Source organism: Colossoma macropomum, unplaced genomic scaffold (genome assembly GCF_904425465.1).
Source record: "Colossoma macropomum unplaced genomic scaffold, Colossoma_macropomum, whole genome shotgun sequence".
Classification (NCBI taxonomy): Eukaryota; Metazoa; Chordata; class Actinopteri; order Characiformes; family Serrasalmidae; genus Colossoma; species Colossoma macropomum.
This window is the reverse complement of record NW_023494803.1, coordinates 29,111,060-29,129,570: the sequence shown is the minus strand read 5'-3', so window position 1 is coordinate 29,129,570 and position 18,511 is coordinate 29,111,060. Positions and strand designations below refer to the sequence as shown.

Sequence of the window (18,511 nt, the reverse complement as noted above, 5' to 3'; positions counted from 1 at the left end):
CGGAGTGTTTAGGCCCCGCCCCCTTCCTCTCAGCTTCCTGATTTTCTATGTAGTTTCAGGGTGTGTAGCGGCTCTTACTCCACACACTTCACTGCTGCTTCACAGTTCATGAAGGGTAGCTCACCTCACCTTACATTACCTCACTTTAGCTTGCCTTACCTTACCTTACCTTACCTCGCTTTACCTTAATCTACTATCCCATAATTTGCCTTTTGCTGAGTGAGTAGCTATTGTGCTTAACATATTAAGACCACTGGCCTGGTTTCCTAGACAGAGTTTAAGCCTAACCCTAGGCTAAAAAGACTTTTCAATGGTGAATCACCACTGGCACTGCAGTTTAGACCAAGATGAGACTTGATCTTTGTCTGGGAAACACAACCCTATAAATGATTGTCTTCCTGGAACCCATTTATTCTGAATGGGTTTTCACCTTGGTTCATAATTATATTTGACTAAATTAATGTAGTACTACTATTAATACTACTAATACTAATTATAATACAATAAATAATAATAATAATAATAATACTATATATTTTTAAATGGTACCTTTCACAAACACAAGAATGCTTTACATTAAGAATGGGGAAAACTATAGTATACACCAGGTGGTTGGCTGTGGAAAGCTAGTAAAAAGTAAAGTGCCAGAAGGTTATTGATGTAATGATGCATTTCCTAATAACATACAAGTTTATCAGCTCTGAATTCAAGAGACAGTAGCTAATGATCATCATTTTAAGTGTGAACAGTTTTTGTGTTCTTTGTGAACAGCAGAACACTTGCTTGGCCTTTGGATGGAAAATTATAGCTGTACTTGCTAAATCAATAATTCAATTATGCATAAAGTACCCAATATTTTCTCATAACTGTGCTTGGACAAAAAGAACTTTACAGGCTGCCTCAGGCATCATTTTCTTTTTTGCCTCTTTGCCTTTTGTTACAGTGCCACCATGTGGATTGATGATAAGCTACAAGCTTCTTGATGTTGCGAATGTTGATGTGGACTATAGTGACTGGTGCTAATTAACCATAATACTTGCAGCGCTTGACAAAACTCCACAAACACACACAAAAACACAAACTCCAAGCAGAGAAGGGGAAGGAGGTAACATTTGGGATATTTGTGCAGTTTTTGAATCTGAGTAGAGGCGTCTCTGATGCTCCAGTGATAAAACTTTGCACATAAAATGCTAAGGATTGTGTTGATATTTTTAGAAGCTTTTAACACGCATGTGCCTTGGGATGTATTCTAAAACTCCTGTCTGTCATCTGAGACAAACCTCTCTCTTAGTATTTTCAAATATCAGTATGGTTTCCAAGTCCTCAAATGCCACAATAATAACAAATCTTTAGTACGTATCAACCACTTCTGTTTATGTTTGTTTGTTAGAGCAGCTTAAAGTGTTGAAGTCTAGTGACGGGCCACAGGAAGTGCTGTGAGAGTGAAGCGCTGCTAGGACCTTACAACTTCCCTAAACTTTCGCACTCTTAATAGGACTACATGTAAGTACAGACTTTTCCCTCTGTAACACTGAAGTACTTTCATTCACTGTGGTCTAACATACAAATAATACACCACTACTAAACACAGCACAAAGGGACTTTACTTATTGTGGCAGTTTTCATTTCATCTGGCAGGTGCGATTGCCATGATCAGATAAAAAATTAGCAGGATGTGTGATGCTTCAGCAGCACTGCTTATTTGAGTAATTAACATGCAGTTCTCATATCTGAGAAGTATGAAACGTTTTCTAAGACAATAGGAAATAGAACTAAAAGAGCATCTGAGTGGGTAGTGACAAAATAGATGAAAATTTCCCTGTCGCGCTGGTGAAGTATTTACTCTGAGAGTAGCACAAGTCTGACATTCTAACATCACAAATAATGCCAGATTAAAAGCTGTTTTTCACTACAGATTACGGCCTATGTTGGCCCTACTCCCTCTGCTATCCCCGCATGAACTTATGATGGAAGCATGGGCTTTAATTTTTCATATCATGTGTTACATACAGCTTTAGGTTAAAGTGTGAAGTAGCATTAACATGAACATGAAGCTTTATTAAAAATGAGTAATTTGTAACAACTGGTTCTTTGTTTTCTGTGATGGAACAGATTGCATTTGGATTAATACAGAATGTTAAGGTAGTATGCCTTATACATAAAAGTCATTCTCCACATTTCAACTGTGAACCTCATACCAAATCATAATTTCATCATTTGGATTGTCTTGTTTGTGTATAATATGAAGATACCATTCAGCTAATCTTTACACAGCTGATAAAAGTACAGTAACGCAACTTTGTCCACAACTCTCATAATTCAGGTTTACAGGCGGAGTTCGAGAAGCACTTGTAGCACATTTGACAGGTTGAGAAAATAGTTTGTGGTTATGCTCAGGAAGCCTCACAGCATAGAAAGAAAAAGACTGCATTTCCTGAACTTCCTTGAACCCCTAAAGGCCATCAGAAATAGCAGTTACTATAAGAGGAGATATGCAGAATTCCTTACTCAGCAGTAAGTATGTTGACTTCCCCGTTCGGCCAACGTCTCAACACCGATTTTCAGTCATCGCTGTTCTGAGATGATGTGTACGTGCTGGTTGTGTTTATCTGTGCCTTGTTTTGGTATTATTGCAGCACATCTACTGACCTCATTTAAAAAGTGGACTGCGCTTGTTCAAGGAAAGAAGAGGTAAGACCTGTCATTTATCATTCATGCTCAAGAGCTGACATTAGTGCAGTTTATGACTGACGATGATCTACAGTTGCATATATGTACACACTGAATACCTAACCAGCCACTGACTTGCTGCAAGTCATCTGTTCCTATGATGGTGCTACTCAATACAGTAAGCCTATTTTGTATTTAGTCATACATTTACTCTCAAGAAAGTGGTGTTAACAACAACACACTTACCTGTGTTACCCATTGTAATGCATTATGTATCATATTATTTTCTGTTTTAACACATTCTCTGGGGCTAACTTTTAATTTTTCTGTGTTGAAACAAAAAAAGTATCCCTGAGTAAATGTAAGTAATGCTAGGTAGCTAACATGAAGCAATTATAAAGCTGTGCCCGGATATGGTTTGGTTTTATTAGCACATTGACTTTGGGGTTGATTGGCACGTGTCAGCCTTCTCAAGTATAGGACTACTTTCACAAACGTATATTATTTTACATTATGTGCTGCGGGCATACTGCCCTTTTGAAAAAAAAAAAAAACAGCACAATCTGGTTTAAGCTGGTTTAGTGCTGGTCTGGTGCTGGTTTAGCTGGTCACCCAGCATGGTCATGCTGGTTGACCAGTATACAAGCATTCAAAACACATCATATGCTGGTTTAGGTGGAGACCACCATATTGACTTCTACTGCTGCTGACCAGCATATTAACTTGCAAAACACAACATATGCTGGTTTTGCTGGTGACCAGCCATGCTGGTCTATGCTGGTTTTTCCTTGCAGGGTAAATATCATACTAATTTTTTTTACTACTAAAATAGATTTATTGATTAGGATGTGGGTGCTTATATCAACTAACTAGAAACAAATTAGTTTAGAAACAAAAAATTGTCTATTAAAATTGTGATGCTTAAATATTGGCTAAAGAAAGACAAAATATTTGAATATGGTAAAGTGGCCAAGTATAATTTTACTTATTATTGTTCTTATTACTTTTTAACACATGCCAGCGTTGAAAAGAATTGAAACATTTCTTATATTTCATATGTTATCAATTCAAAAATGTTATTTGGTTGCCACTGAATGTTTATATTTGAGGTTTGGTTTAAATTAAAACTTCAGATTATTTCTATTTCTGTTTGCTTCATTCTTTGAAGTTAAAACCTTTTAACGTGCTGACCGTCAAATGCACAACATGAATTTAGTCATAAAGTCACTTATTCCAAGAAATATTTTCTATCACAGGAAGTATCTTCTTTTAGCAAATATGTTCAGCTTTCATGTGCTGCTATTTCATAATTTATCAAATGCCTGGAATTTATGGCAGAGACTGAAAACTGTGCCGTCCACCCCGCTATATAAGTGTGTGTCTGTGTTGAAGACAAGGACAGATTAAGAGTGCTGTGCTGCAAATAAGGGGATTTAATATTGAATTTTGAAAAGGAAACTTTAGCATCACAGTTGAAAGCATATCAGAATACCAGATATTAATTACATCTAAGATCTTATTTAAATACTTTAATTTCCTAGTATTAACAGTCAACAATGTAATAAATGCATAATGCATTATAATGTATTATATAAGTGATAAGTATACTATATAAATATTCAACATGTATATGGGATCATATGTAAGGAAAAAACAGCATGAAGTATCTATGGTGTTGGGTCACTACGAGCTACCTGAAGAGCTTCAAGCTTTAGCATAGATTCTATAAGTCTCTGGAACTGTATCAAACAGAGGGAACACCATTCTTCCAAAAAATATTCCCTCAGTTGGTGTTGTGAAGATGGAGGTGGATAATGCTGTCTAACACATCAGTTCAAAACACATGTCAGTTAAACTGGGCTGAGTTGGGTTGAGCTCTAGTATCTGCAATGACCATACTGAAAAAACATTCAGTGACCCCCTTGTGTCTTGTAAATGGGGTATTGTCATCCTGGGCGAGACCACTTCCATTATGATAGAAATGTTTTAACACGGGATAAATGCATGCATTTAGTATGTAGTTGAGGGCAGACTGTTCTAGCTGACACAGTCTGATTACGTTGAGCATTGATATTCTCAGTCACCTGAGGAACAGTTGCTCTTCTGTTTTCCTTACACATTGTTCTAATGCAAAAGCATCACATCACCGCACTTTCAACCATGATTTCTAGTTGTGTTCACTAAGGTTTTTCCCATAGATCTAAATGCAGCTGTCACTTTATTCACTATTCCTATTGAAATACTAGCCAGTTGAGCTGCTCTCATCTATGCCCCAAAAATAAACCCTCTTTTAAAGTCACTTAGATCTTTTCTTCTTGTCATCTCGATTTAAAATCGAGGTAAGATGTTAACTGCTTAAATGTATCATGCAGCACGTCCAGGGGTGCTGCTTGGTTTTGGGCCGCCTGAAAACTTTATAGATGGGCCACTTGCATCACCTCATTTCCCTCAGCAGAACCTTGTGCAGTCGTCCAAAATTTTGACTTGTTCTCAAAAACATTGCTTGGTTGTAAAAGCAAATTGTATAACTGCTTTAGACCTTCATAGTACAGACATAATATTCAAAGCCTATTAAAATATTCACAAATATTTATCCAGCTGTACAACCATCATGAAATAAATTTGTAGAATAGTACTATAGATATTCTTGTTTAAATTCATACTTTACCCAGGGAAAAAATTTTAGAAGTTTACATTACCTTCACTTCTGAGATGAACTTTTATATTTCGGTGGTCAAGAGACAGAGTTGGGCAACATACTTTAAAAAATTAGTACATCTTAAATTTATTCATTAACGTATTCTGTTACAATACATAAAATGTAACGTATTTAGAATACATTTGGACTACATCTTGGAAAGGCACACAAACATGTTCACCACTGAAGAGATTATGAGTTTGATCAACTCTCAAAACAGCTCAGTAACACTGAGATTAATAACTGATCATCACATTGATTTATCAGTCTGCTCAGGCTTTTGCAGAGCTCAGAAACACTGAGACTATTAACTGATCATCACATTGATTTATCAGTCTACTCAGGCTTTAGCAGAGCTCAGAAACACTGAGACTAATAACTGACTAATCACATTGGTTTATCAGTCTACTCAGGCTTTAGCAGAGCTCAGAAACACTGAGACTAATAACTGACTAATCACATTGGTTTATCAGTCTACTCAGGCTTTAGTAGGAACTTCACTGTTTGTAAAGAAGCTGTTAATTGAGGTCTAATTTGTCTAACAAACTTTGTTTGCTACATGCCATAATTAATAGTTAATCATGCATTGATTGTGTTTCTTTTGAATATTGTATGTTTTTATTTAGTGGGTATTTCTAATATTTCTAGTATTTCTAATGGGTAAGTACACTTCTAAAATTATTTTCCTAAAAATATAAAAGGTAACTGTGTTCTGAACACTGCCTTTTTAAAATGTACCCTTAACTGAATACAGATACTTAATTTATGTATTCTGAACACAAATTTCCAACCCTGTCAAGAGACCACAGCATCTTAACACAGTACAGAAGGTATCTTGCACTATTGATTTGTGAGAAAAAAAAAGCAACTCAAAAACACTGTGATTTTGCAGTAGCTCTGTCAAATAATTTCTGTTTGACAACTGCAGTTACTACAACATCAGCTTCATTTCTATTAACAGCTCCAGTATATCTTAATAATCCATCTTTATGTCCAAAAATGTTTTGTTTTTTTTTCATTTTTGCTGTTGTTGTTTTTTCATGTGCTTTTAAAAGCCTTTTGCGTTTTTCTTTTTTTGGCACCTTTTTCTTTTGAATTAAAAACGGAACTTCCTCTTACAGACCGTGAACGAGCTAAACCACTGACCATTTACACGGGTGTTGGGGGTTCACTGAAGGGGTAACAAAATAGAAATGCATGGCTGCTGTATGTAAATCTAGTCTTCACTGATTATTTAATGAATGAAGTGTTCAAATTATGAATCTTTAAGCCTATAGTCACATGCAGAAAAAGGTACAATTTCTGTGGGGTCTCTGTGAGTCTTTCTTCAGGGCCTTGGAACTGGCCCATCTTCCACCCCCAGCATCTGCTGTACGTTTCTCCGCACGTTTACTCAGGTTTTTCCTTTAATTTGTCACTCATCTGTATATATAGATGTCAGCTGAATTTGCAACTCAATGACACAACAATGACTGCATTCCATATTGTTCCTCATACATGTAATGCTGTGATCCTGTGATAGGATGCTGGAAGGTCCTCAGTATGCTAATATGTTCCATGCAAGCTGCTTTAGGACAAAAAGGGCTGCGAGTGACTTTGCAGGCAGTCACATGACTCTGTGACTTTGGATTAAGGAAGTGAATATGTAGCTTAGTGAATGTATTGGGGGAGGGGTGCATCAAAAACATGGAACATATTTCCAAGAAAATTATAAATATGCTTCCTTCCAGTCTGGGCACTATCTTTTAAAAAGTACTTTTTTGGCTTTTCTTTGTGACTTATTTAAAATTTTACATTCAGTCATATACATATCAGTTTAAATTATGTATTTTGCATGGAAGGCCCCAACAAGCTTTTTTATTTTATATTATCTACGTGCATGAATTACCACGTCGAACGGAAAGGTCTTGTAGTTGTTACACTGACTGGCTGAAGGCTATGACACTAACTTAGTCACTCACCAGAGTGAGCCGAGGATGGAAACTCTCAAAACCACAAAGGCCACTTGAGCTTTCTGACACTCACATGCTAGATCTGATTCACAGCTTAGCTCAATAACCCAACTATTCACCTTGTGTCAGAATCAATTTTGCATAACTTTGCCTTAAAATTGAGATTGTTAGGATTGTTAGAATGTTATGATAATATAATATGCTAAAAATTGTTGGAATGTTTGCTGACTACTGTAGCTCTATTGTAGAAGTGTGTGAGCGAGTGGCTTAAAATGGCAGGTGTTGCAAAAAATGTCGATTCATACTGGACCACTAGCAAAAAATAGCCAGGCTTTCAAAAGGGTATTGGTGGAACACTCATCGTATTTATGTAACATGGGTGCACATACATTCATGCGCATACACTTTATCTACATTTCTTGAAGAAGAGTAGATAAAATCAAATTGCCAGGCCACTACGAAAATGGCTCATGTGACAGGAAATGATAAGATGGTGCATAGCTGAATTACATACATATTCTAGAATGTGGGTGAGAGAGGAAGTCTCAGACTGAGTCATGGTGTGACTTTACTGAATGTGCTGTAGAGACCAGCACACAGCACTAGTTTAAAGGATCTAAATTTATATTTGCACATACACAAAATGGATTAAACTCTGTTTCAGGTATATTGCTTCTTGTTTGATCTGACTGAGGGCTGGAAGGAATATGACATTTTTGTTTTGAACATAAGTTAATGCTTATTTTTCAGTCAAACCGTTGAATCCAAAAGAAGACTTTGTGCAATTGGTGGTCCTGCAACAACAGAGACAAGAACAGAGATCTACAGCACCATCGACCCCTGTAACAGTGCTACAAGACCACACCTCCTTAAACAATATAGACCTCTACTATGGTGAGTCTTGGTTTTGGCCGTTAGCCATGTACAACCACCGTGAAACTTTGATTAGTTTCATTTCAGTTTAGCAGATTCTTAATTACAAGCAGGTTTGTAAGCTTTGTAATGGAATCAGTCAGGGAACTGGGGACTTTGGCGGCAGTTAATTGCAACAACAAGACGTGCCCATACTAGACCTGAAAATCAAACAACGACCAACAATTGGCAACACCCATTCTTTGTGCTCTGACTAACCTATAATACTGTGCAGAGGTCATAGACCACCCTTCATTCATTTAACTTCCCGTCAAAACTGACTTTAAAGTGCAAGTTTAAGTATTCATTTTTCAGTGTCAGAAGAAATGCAGAAAACATGTATTTCACAGAAAATTACACAGAAACTTCACTTTTCAGTTTTTCAAAGAAATCTGCAGGGGTATTTTTCCACACCTCCAACTTCCTTAGAAGTTGGTTGTATATCCTGCTTCTCACTATCCAAGTGATCCCAACACACATTCAGTGATGTTGAGGTCTGGACTCTGGGGTGGTCAGTCCATTGTTCTGAGAACACCAGCAACTTTTTTGTTTGATTTGCAAATTTTATTCTTTTTTGTCTGTTTCCTGGCTTCTTGGCATATACACATCTTTTCATGTGCATAGTGTTGAGTTGTCTTCTCACAGTGAAAGGATAGACAGAAGCACCTGTGGATTTCTCAGATCTGAAGCAAGAGTGGAGCTTGATTTTCACCTCTCTTTCTAAGATCATTAATTACTGTTTATCTGATGGTGACAGTTTGGTGGTCTACAAGGTCTTGCTCTGTTGTTAAAAGTCCCATTTTCTCTGAGTAATTTAATAGCTTAATATTATTAAAAGTCCAGTTTATAGACTGCTGTTTTTTTCCTTTGATGTTTCCCTTCCTTATGCCGGTGGATTAATTTATATCTAACCCCCTTAACCCAAGTGGTTTGAAAAATATTAGTTCAGACCTAAAAGCATGTTGCTTTAGGGGGGCTGTGGCATTGCTGTAACTTTGGGCTCTGTAGTTCATTCATGTAAAGTGTGCTGCTCTTTTGCCCATAATATTTCTCTGTTTTGCAAAATATGAATGTTCATGATTTTCCTTACTGATGCAAACTGGAATCTTATATTTTGCCTGACCTTCTATTGTTCTTTTCCTCTCCACAGGAATAACTCATTCATGATGCAGCAAGTCATCTGAACTCTGACAGCAAATTCTGCAGTTACACAGAATATGGCTGGAAAACCAATGGAGAAAAAATGTTTACATGCAGCCACCTTGTAAGCCCACTTAGTTCTGCAGTTCACTTGCATTAAACTCCTTAAATTAGTACTCTACAGTGGGGCTGAATTCTAATAAGAAAAGGCAGAGGCATTGATTATTTAAATTATTTCCAATATGACAGAGAACCTGTATGAGCTTAATCATTTAACCAATGACAGTCATGGAGCCTACTCGCTTCAGAACAGTATGACTGTCATGACATCTGCTTACGGCATATCCACTACAAGCTCAATACAGCCTTGTCCAGTGTCTCCACATATTAACCAAAAGCATCTACCGTCGCCTGCCACTCCACAACATGAGCTTTCTCCACTGCTTGACATACCTCATGGTGGAGAATCCTGGGATTATAATAATCCACTTGACAAGTCCACATCTACTCTGTGGGGATCTTCATCTATGGATGAGATGACAGAGACTATGGGTTCTCGCATTGTCTACCCATTCAGTGTTGTTCCTCATAGCAATGCTACATTATCTAGCAAATTCAATGCCAGTGCTCTGCAAAGGCTGGATTCCTTTTCCAAGGCCTTTCCGATGAAAAATCCAAGCACTGCTTTTGGTAACAGTGTGGGCGATAAGAGTTCAGAGGATAGCCAAGTGCCAGAGATGTTGCTTTCACCTCAGAGTGGAGCGCCCTCGGATGGGTCAGATCGAGACCCCTTTAGTCCGGTGACCATGCAGAGTCAGCCACAGCAGCACCATAATCAACCAGCATATCGTCCAATGGACGGCCGACACATGACTCACAATCTCTACCAAAACCATCAACAATATCATTATGGATATCAACAGCACAAACAACAGCTGAGAGAAAGCCACTCAGAGCAGCTTTACAACTTACCCCTCCATAAGACACAGAGCCAGTATCTCCAGCAGCCAGGGATTCAAATCAGTCAAAACCAGCTCAGTCCTTATTCACTGGCCTTGCAAAAGCAACCCCAGAGGGCGATGTTCATTCAACAAAGTCCACTAGAAGGCCCTGAGTCTGTTGGATCACCAACCTACAGCTATGCTGAGGATTATAAAGCATCCGAACAACCAGCTTTGCAGGCTGGTCAAGGGTTGCCTCTACACTCACCCCACTTCAAGGAACCACAGCATTTTCATCTATTCTCCCACCAGAGTGATCTCTACCAGCACCAGCAGCCTCATGAGCAAGCACACGCATTCTCTTTTAAGCAAAGTACATCTTTTGGAGATAATAACTTGGCATCAGTTGACACTGTGCCAGGATTTCCTAGTATAAAAGAAGAAGTCTGTACGGAATTAAACCACCCTCATAAAAGGAAAGATGTCTGCAGCTCCCATTATCAAACCGTAGGTTCTGGAGTCAATCAAGTGGCTCAGTCGACAGCTCTGAGGGGAGGAGCGCTTCATCACCTCAGTTCCTCCAGACAGCAGTGGGCTCAGGTATTGCATCAAAGCATTTTCAGTCATTAACATAGTCTTTATAGAGCTTTACACACTTTTTAAACAATGTCTCTCTTTCTCTTGAAGATGCACGGATCTGATACTCAAGACACCCAGATTTTACCTGTTTACAGGTTAGACATTTACTTTACATATTAAGATTTACTGTAATAGCTCTTTTTGGTTAATCTTTTTTTTTTCTAATGGATTCCACTTAATAATCTTTCATTTAAAAATGCTTGTTGTCTTGTTTTTGGTTATGTTTGGTAGGAAGGAAACAGAGGCTGTGAGGGGTCAAGGGACCAATACCAAGATGAAATGCATTGTCTGCCACAGGGAGTTTAAAAGCTTGCCAGCCCTTAATGGCCACATGCGATCCCATGGGGGATTCAGGACACATCCATCGGCTTTCAAAACTGTAAGATCACCAAACAAAGTTTGTTTAAATGAAGCTTGAAGTGTGTGTTCAAATGAAGACCTTTAAAATAGTGACAAAATGTTTTGAAGCAGAGTGAAAAGTTCTGGATGAGTTTATGGTATTATGGGAACTCTGCCAGTATAACAGACTTTGGTGGTGTGGTGCACGTGTAAATTCCCTTATCATTAAGCAGCATTAGACATACCTACTAGTTTAAAGGGCCCATATCATGGAAGAACAACATATCCCTGTACAAATAAACAAGTGTGATGTTCTATGTAAATAGTGTTAAGGTTTCAAAATGTACTTTTCACTCCCAAATTCATACAGATTCTACACGAAAACTATTGTTTTACAAATATTTAACAAATTGTTTTTGTGATGTTAAAATAACATATACCTGCCTATTCAGCCTACAATAGTATAGCCCTGCCCATTCGCATTGAAGTAATAAGGAATTGTTGCTTTGACTGCATTTTGAACGAGGCACACATGGCAGCTTAAAGGTCTTAAAGGGACAGTAACAAAATCAGCCCATTTAATACTAAAGGCCACTGCACACTGGACATGTTGCTTGTTCAGTTACTCTGAGTCAGCATTTTGCCATTACTACATTACATTAAAACCATACTGAGACCACAGAAAGTCATAGTAGATGACATGAGGTAGTCATACAATGCAATGGTCTTTAAGGACAGGGAGAGATTGGAAAATGGTCTCGTAAAAAATTAACTGTGACTGATTTTAGTACATAAAAATACATAAATGTCTGAAGTGTATGTATATGGGGGAAACAATAAAATACAACATAAATGTAGGGTATGAGCCCTTTAATACAAAAAACCTCAACATTATTCTACCTAAAAAAAGCTTTTAAGCATTTGTGCTTCTGTTAATATGAATTTGTAACATTGAATCGTGGATCATATCCTCAATTGTTCTTTCACCTTGGGTTGTTTACAGAGTGAAGGCCAAATTCAGCTGTCCAGAGAAGTAACTCAAATTGACCCCATGGTGCTTCCTGTGTCTGTTCCTGTAAAGGATTACCAAATTCCCTCCAAGCTCCCAAATTCCCTTCATTATCACTCCAGACAAAGTGATCTCAGTGACTCAGTTGGGGCTTGTCCACAGCTACCAGTTCCTGCACATAAGGACCAGTCATCACGTGTGAGTTTCATTTCCATATCAAACCATTCAACACCCTTTCAAATCTCTTCAACATATGACTCATCAAGAGTTGTGTGCCCTCTTAAAGGTACATCGCTAACTACATGAAATTCTGTGAATACCTTCTAGGTGAAGAGTGCTATAGGAGTAGGAGACTGTGTGGAAAAGCGAGAGAAAAAGAGGTACCGTCACTGCCTGGTGCCGCTTGTGATTTCCCCATGTAAGGCTGGCCTCGAATCTAGAGGGCCGGTGCTTTTCCAGAGCCAGCTACGTTCCCCAAGCAGCTGTGGAGATGACGCCCCCTACACTCCCCCACCAATGCTCAGCCCTGTGCGTCCTGGCTCGGGTCTTTTCAGCAGTTTCAATGCAGGGCACCACTGCACTGGAACACAGAGTGTCCAGCGAGTGCGTCTATGCAAGGACAGTAAGTTTCCACCTAGATATTTGCACTCAAGGCCTGTAAAGGGAGCATAATCAAATGAGAAGCACTAATTTTTCTATTTTAGAATCAGCTCATGTGCATATGTCAAATGTATCTTTAATTTACAGATGACGTGGACGACTGTATTGTGAGATTAGGTCCAGGGGATAAATCCAGCAGCATGAAACCGTAAGAAATAATAATAATAATAATAATAATAATAATAATGGAGTTTGACTCCCTACCTGGGCAAGCACACTACACTATACCAATGAAAGTCCTTGGGCAAGACTCCTAATACTACATTCATCTACCTATGTAACATGGTTAAATTACAAATTGCCCTGAATTGCAGTGTGTCTTAATTGTAAATAATGATAAATGTTACTTGTGGTAACCCAGTTTTAATTGTAGTCATTATCCAATACCTGGTTTGGCTAATAACTACTTTAATACGTTAAAACATATTTATAATCTGTTTTGCAGCCGGATCAATATTGGTACAGATTTTCAAGCAGAGATCCCAAATATTCAGAGTCACCTTAAAGTAGCACAGGACATCCACAAGGCTACTCTGCTATGGACACCGTGCTATCTGGATACCCCTGGCAACCAGCAAAGAGGTAATACCAGTTCAGATATTAGAATGAGTCTGTTAACCCCTTAAATCCCAGACTTATTACATACTAAAGCTTATTATTTAGTAACCACAGGGACCTCAGTGTAAATGGGTTGAGGTATCCTTAGGTTAGAAAAGTGTATAATAAAATTTTGGGCCCACTGGCAGGCCCTGGCCTTTTAAATGGTTCATGCAGGTTTCTGATTATTTTCTACCTGGGTCTTATGTAACCTGTGTTTTTTTATGACTGAAAGTAAACTGATAACTATAACTGTTCTGATGGCCATCTGACTTTCTCTGTGATCCAAGTGGATGATCTCTTGAAAATGGCATGCTCCAGTGTGCTACCAGGAGGAGGGACAAACACAGAATATGCCCTTCATTGTCTTTTTGAGTGCAGAGGAGATGTTATGGTGAGCTTTGCTTCCAGAAATGTAGCTTTCTTTTTACAAATGACATAAAACACAAGCTTTATTAATCTCTGCTATTTTGCATGTGGTCTTCTTTTTTTCTAGATAACCCTTGAGAAACTACTCTCACTGGAGCCCTTGAAACACATATCCAACCCTGAAAGAGACTACCATTATGCAGGTGTGTGACTGTTTTTGCTGCTTTGAAACGTAGACCTCTGCTGTGGTTGATTTTATCACCATTTTATCTAAACATTCAACGGGCACAGCTCATTTCTTAGGATACATACATTATATGGACAAAGGTATCAGGGCACCTACACATTACACCTACTGGGGCTTTTATGACATCCCATTCTAAATCCTGAGACATTAATATGGAGTTGGTCCCCACTTTGCAGCTATAATAGCTTCCAATCTTCTAGGAAGGCTTTCTACAAGATTTTACAGTGTGTCTGCGGGAATTTTTGCCCATTCATCCAGAAGAGCTTTTGTAAAGTCAGACACTGATGTTGGATGAGAGGGCCTGGCTCGCAATCACCATTCTAGTTCATCCCAAAGGTGTTTGATGGGGTTGAGGTCAGGGCTCTGTGTGGGCCAGTGAAGTTCTTTCACACCAAACTCACTCAGCCATGCCTTTATTGACCTTGCTTTGTGCACTGAGGCTCAGTCATGCTGGAACTGAAAATGTTCCACAAAGTTGGAAGCATACAATTGTCCAAAATGTCTGCGTATGCTGAAGCATTAAGATTTCCCTTCACTGGAACTAAGGGGCCTAAGCCAACCCCTGAAAGACAACCCCATAGCATTATCCCTCCTCCACCAAACCTTACAGTTGGCACAATGCAGACAGGCAGGTAATGTTCTCCTAGCATTCACCAAACCCACACTCGTTTATCAGTGATTTGTCACTCCACAGAATACATTTCCCTTGCTCCGGAGTCCAGTGGCACCGTGCTTTCCACTGCTCCATCCATGCTTGGTGATGTGAGCCTTGCATCCAGCTGCTCGGCCATGGAAACCTGTGCCATGAAGCTCTAAACACACAGCTTTTGTGCTGATGTTAATGCCAGAGGAGGTTTGGAACTGCACTTATTGAGTCAGCAGAGTGTTGGCGACTTTTATGCACTGTGTACCTCAGCACTCAGCAACCCGCTCTGTAACTTTACGTGGTCTGACACTTCGTGGCTGAGTTGCTGTGGTTCCTAAACACTTTCACTTTTCAATAATACCACTCACAGATTGTGGAATATCTAGCAGGGAAGAAATTTCGCAAACTGACTTGTTGCAACAGTGACATCCTTACTACAGTACCACGCTCAAATTCAGTGAGCTCTTTAGAATGACACATTCTTTCACAAATGTTTGTAAAGGCAGACTGCATGGCTAGGTGCTTAATTTTATACATCTATGGCACAGGGACTGAATAAAACACCTGAATTTAATGATTAAGGTGTCCCCATACTTTTGTGCATATAGTGTAAGATGCATATTTGTTGCCTGGTAATGTCTTATGCCACATCACTTTTTCTTTTTTTTTTTGCCTCTCACCCCAATCCAACAACTAGGATCAGACAAATGGACCCTGCAAGAAAAGCGGCAACTGAACAAAGCCCTATCAATTTGTAAAAATGATTTTCACCTCATTCAAAAAATGGTAATTATGCCAAGATAAACATAACTAGTAATATAATTTTGCTGTTATCTTCTTTCACTTTCAAAGACTGTATTGTGATACAAATTTGGCGTAAATGGTGTACTTTGATGTTAGGTGAAGACAAAGTCTGTCTCTCAGTGTGTTGAGTATTACTATACATGGAAGGAGAGGCTCCGACTGGGCAAGAGACTCAGCACAGGTCCTTCAACACAAGGCCAAGAGAAGGAGGTGAGATATCATCTCCAGTCTGTTTTAGCCCTTTGTCTCTACTTACATTCTTTATTCTAGTAGCAGCATCGTGCAAAAGTCAAAGACTGCCCTTCATCTATTTAATTTCCAGTCAAAAGCACAAGTACAAGTTAGGAACAAATCTTTCAGGAGATATTTTAGAGGACATTAGATATGTGATAATTCACTTCCATAAGGAAGGGTAAAGTCAAAGGTGTGAAAAACAGGAGTTTCCAAAAGTCAAGTTCAAAAAAAAGATTAAAAGATGCAGAGAAAATGGGACTCCTAATAATCGTGCAATACCTGGTAGACCACCAAAACCGTCACCAGCTAATCTTACTTAAAGCTTACATCTTTTCGAGATTGGAGATATACATGTTTTCTGCTTCTTTTCTGATGCTGAAAAATGAATAACTTAATGGCTATTTTGACTGGAAATTAAATAAAAGAAGACCTTTGGACAGTATTGTAAATGTACTGTCTGTTAAAGATTCTGGACTCCTTCTTAGACAAAACTGAAAACTACATGCAATAGTATCTTCATATGGTGCTGTTGGAATCCCAATGGAATGAACTGCTCTGTTGTTTAGAAATCACTGATTGTGGCTTTAATTATTATTATTGTATGTCATTGTTCTTTTACATCAGGGTGACTTGGAGGAAGACAATACAGCACAACTGGGCCGAGAGGCCAAGAAACAGACGAGGGGCCCAGAGTTCTCTGACCTTTCTGCCAAATCATGTGCAGCGATTGTTTGTGAAGTACCCAGTAGTGGGCCTGTGAGTGCATATGTCTTGTAAACAAACCTCTTCTGTCACAAAAGGCCAAATAGAGACCTTGCATGTCTTTATGATTCAGCTTCCACACACTTGCCCTACTTTCTGTCAGAAACTGAAATAGCCCTTTTAATTTTGCTGCTTGGAGATTTCACTGCTTTACATTTTCGATTAAAACTGTATGCGTTTATGTGAGTTGATGTGGATGTAATTGTTTAATTTAAATAATTAATTTACAGACACATGCAAAAGTTTGAACACCCCTGGTCAAATGACTTGTTTTGTGAAAATAAGTACACATCCTCTACAGGGAAAAGACTTAAATATAGCATTTTTCTGTAATTTTTAGTGCACAATTTCTAATTATTTGACATTTATTTGCTATTTCTATTTATTTATTTATTTATTTGTTTGGCATATTGGGGAAAAAATAAAACATAAAATATTTAAAAATGTGCCATAACTTATTTTCACCTAGAAAATCAACAAAACATGTAATTTTACCAAGGGTGCCCAAACTTGTGCATACAGCATCTAATGTGTGTGGTGTTTTATTCCCAATTCAGATGCATAACGGAGATGAATGGAACCAGAGCGGTTTGGGTGGGCTGTACAACTTGCCGGCTGAATACAACAGACCCAAATCAGCTCAGCAGTTAGTTGCGGGTTCTGTAAAAAGCTCACCATCAAACAGTACCACCAGTGGAGAAACTGACTCAACTCTCATTTTCCCCTGCACTGAATGTGGAAAGTAAGATGCAGTTGAAACACAGTGAAATGTATCAACAGTTATCACACTTGGTAATGTGGCTTGTGTTATCTAACTATCCATCAAGGTGCCTATTTATTGTCAAACCAAACTATCCCTTCATCTCATTCTCACAGGGTTTTTTTTAAGGTGAAAAGTCGCAATGCCCACATGAAGACTCATCGTCAACAAGAAGACTCACAGTTTTGGCCGCTTCATAGACTTCCTGAACAGGAAAACCAGACTGTGACACCTGCCAACCCTTCTGTTACACCACTTCAGCCACCCACAACTCCTCATTCTTTACCTTGCAGCAGCGGTGAAGCATTACTCATTAATGATGCAGATACACTGCAACAAGCGGACTGCCTCTTGCGGAACCAGAATCTTAAAGAGTGATTTCACAAACTTTGGAGGTCAAGAGAAAACTGGGTGGTACTGTCTTTTAATAAAATCTCTGTGGTAATGAATTTACCACAGAACACCTAGTCTAGAGAAATAACATCAAATATATAGCCTAAATGAGACACTGTGTAATTAAACGTGGAGTGAAGGTGTGCTCTAACTGATGTAATGTACAATAATAAAATATAATTTGATGGCATGAAATATAAGTACCATGTTTCTTTATGCCACGCCTGGCAGAACTGTTTGTTTCCTGTCTCTGAATAACAATAGAAAATATTTCACATGCTTTGTTTCAGCCATCACAATGCTTATGTTAGCCTAATTCAGAGAGCTGTTGTCCATAAAATGTTAAATGCAAAGGTTAAGAAGTGACTCTCACTTGGCAGACATTAGGGTGTGTTCTGTCATGTCACATTCTGACATGAAACACAAGCCTGGCTGTGTTGTGTGAGTTGTTTTGTGGTGTCACAAACACCAACACATTTACAAATATCCACCTATTTAGCCTACAATAGTTTAGCCCCGTCCACTCATAGTGAAGTTATAAGGAGTGTTTCAGTCTGGACTGCTTTTTGAATGAGGCACAATACATGGCAGCCAATCAGAATAGAGTCAGTAACAAGACAGCCTGTTTACTCCTAAAAGATAAAAAAAAAAAAGCTTGAGAAATGGTAATGTAAAATGAATAAGGACTGTTTTGGTACATAAAACCACAAAAACTTTATAAGTAACTCTCAGGGGGGAA

The 18,511-nt window shown here is 38.5% G+C and overlaps 1 protein-coding gene across 6 annotated transcripts; it reads left to right on the top strand.

The window, feature by feature from the left end:
• The first annotated feature begins 1,440 nt into the window (after positions 1-1,440).
• LOC118824097 (transcriptional-regulating factor 1) lies at positions 1,441-17,957 on the top strand. 6 transcript variants are annotated; one of them, XM_036594033.1, is made up of 19 exons: positions 1,441-1,503; positions 2,113-2,142; positions 2,324-2,514; positions 2,637-2,691; positions 8,071-8,214; positions 9,383-10,913; positions 11,001-11,047; positions 11,184-11,331; positions 12,295-12,498; positions 12,628-12,922; positions 13,048-13,108; positions 13,406-13,542; positions 13,848-13,951; positions 14,054-14,129; positions 15,517-15,605; positions 15,720-15,833; positions 16,482-16,613; positions 17,177-17,361; positions 17,496-17,957. In XM_036594033.1, the coding sequence occupies exons 6-19, from the start codon at positions 9,615-9,617 to the stop codon at positions 17,755-17,757; spliced, it is 3,153 nt and encodes a 1,050-aa protein (XP_036449926.1). In that variant the 5' UTR covers positions 1,441-1,503; positions 2,113-2,142; positions 2,324-2,514; positions 2,637-2,691; positions 8,071-8,214; positions 9,383-9,614; the 3' UTR covers positions 17,758-17,957. The 6 variants fall into 6 exon arrangements, with proteins under 6 accessions (XP_036449926.1, XP_036449928.1, XP_036449932.1 ...); XM_036594035.1 differs by having other exon boundaries at positions 2,324-2,518; XM_036594039.1 differs by having other exon boundaries at positions 17,509-17,604.
• Positions 17,958-18,511: the final 554 nt, after the last annotated feature.

What these genes read in the sequence shown, in the direction of transcription:
- LOC118824097 (XM_036594033.1), top strand. Translation starts at nt 9,615, where the DNA reads ATGACAGAGAACCTGTATGAGCTTAATCATTTAACCAATGACAGTCAT. An exon ending in ATAAGGACCAGTCATCACGT is followed by an intron (nt 12,499 to 12,627) that starts GTGAGTTTCATT and finishes AATACCTTCTAG; the next exon opens with GTGAAGAGTGCTATAGGAGT. An exon ending in CCCTGCACTGAATGTGGAAA is followed by an intron (nt 17,362 to 17,495) that starts GTAAGATGCAGT and finishes TCATTCTCACAG; the next exon opens with GGTTTTTTTTAAGGTGAAAA.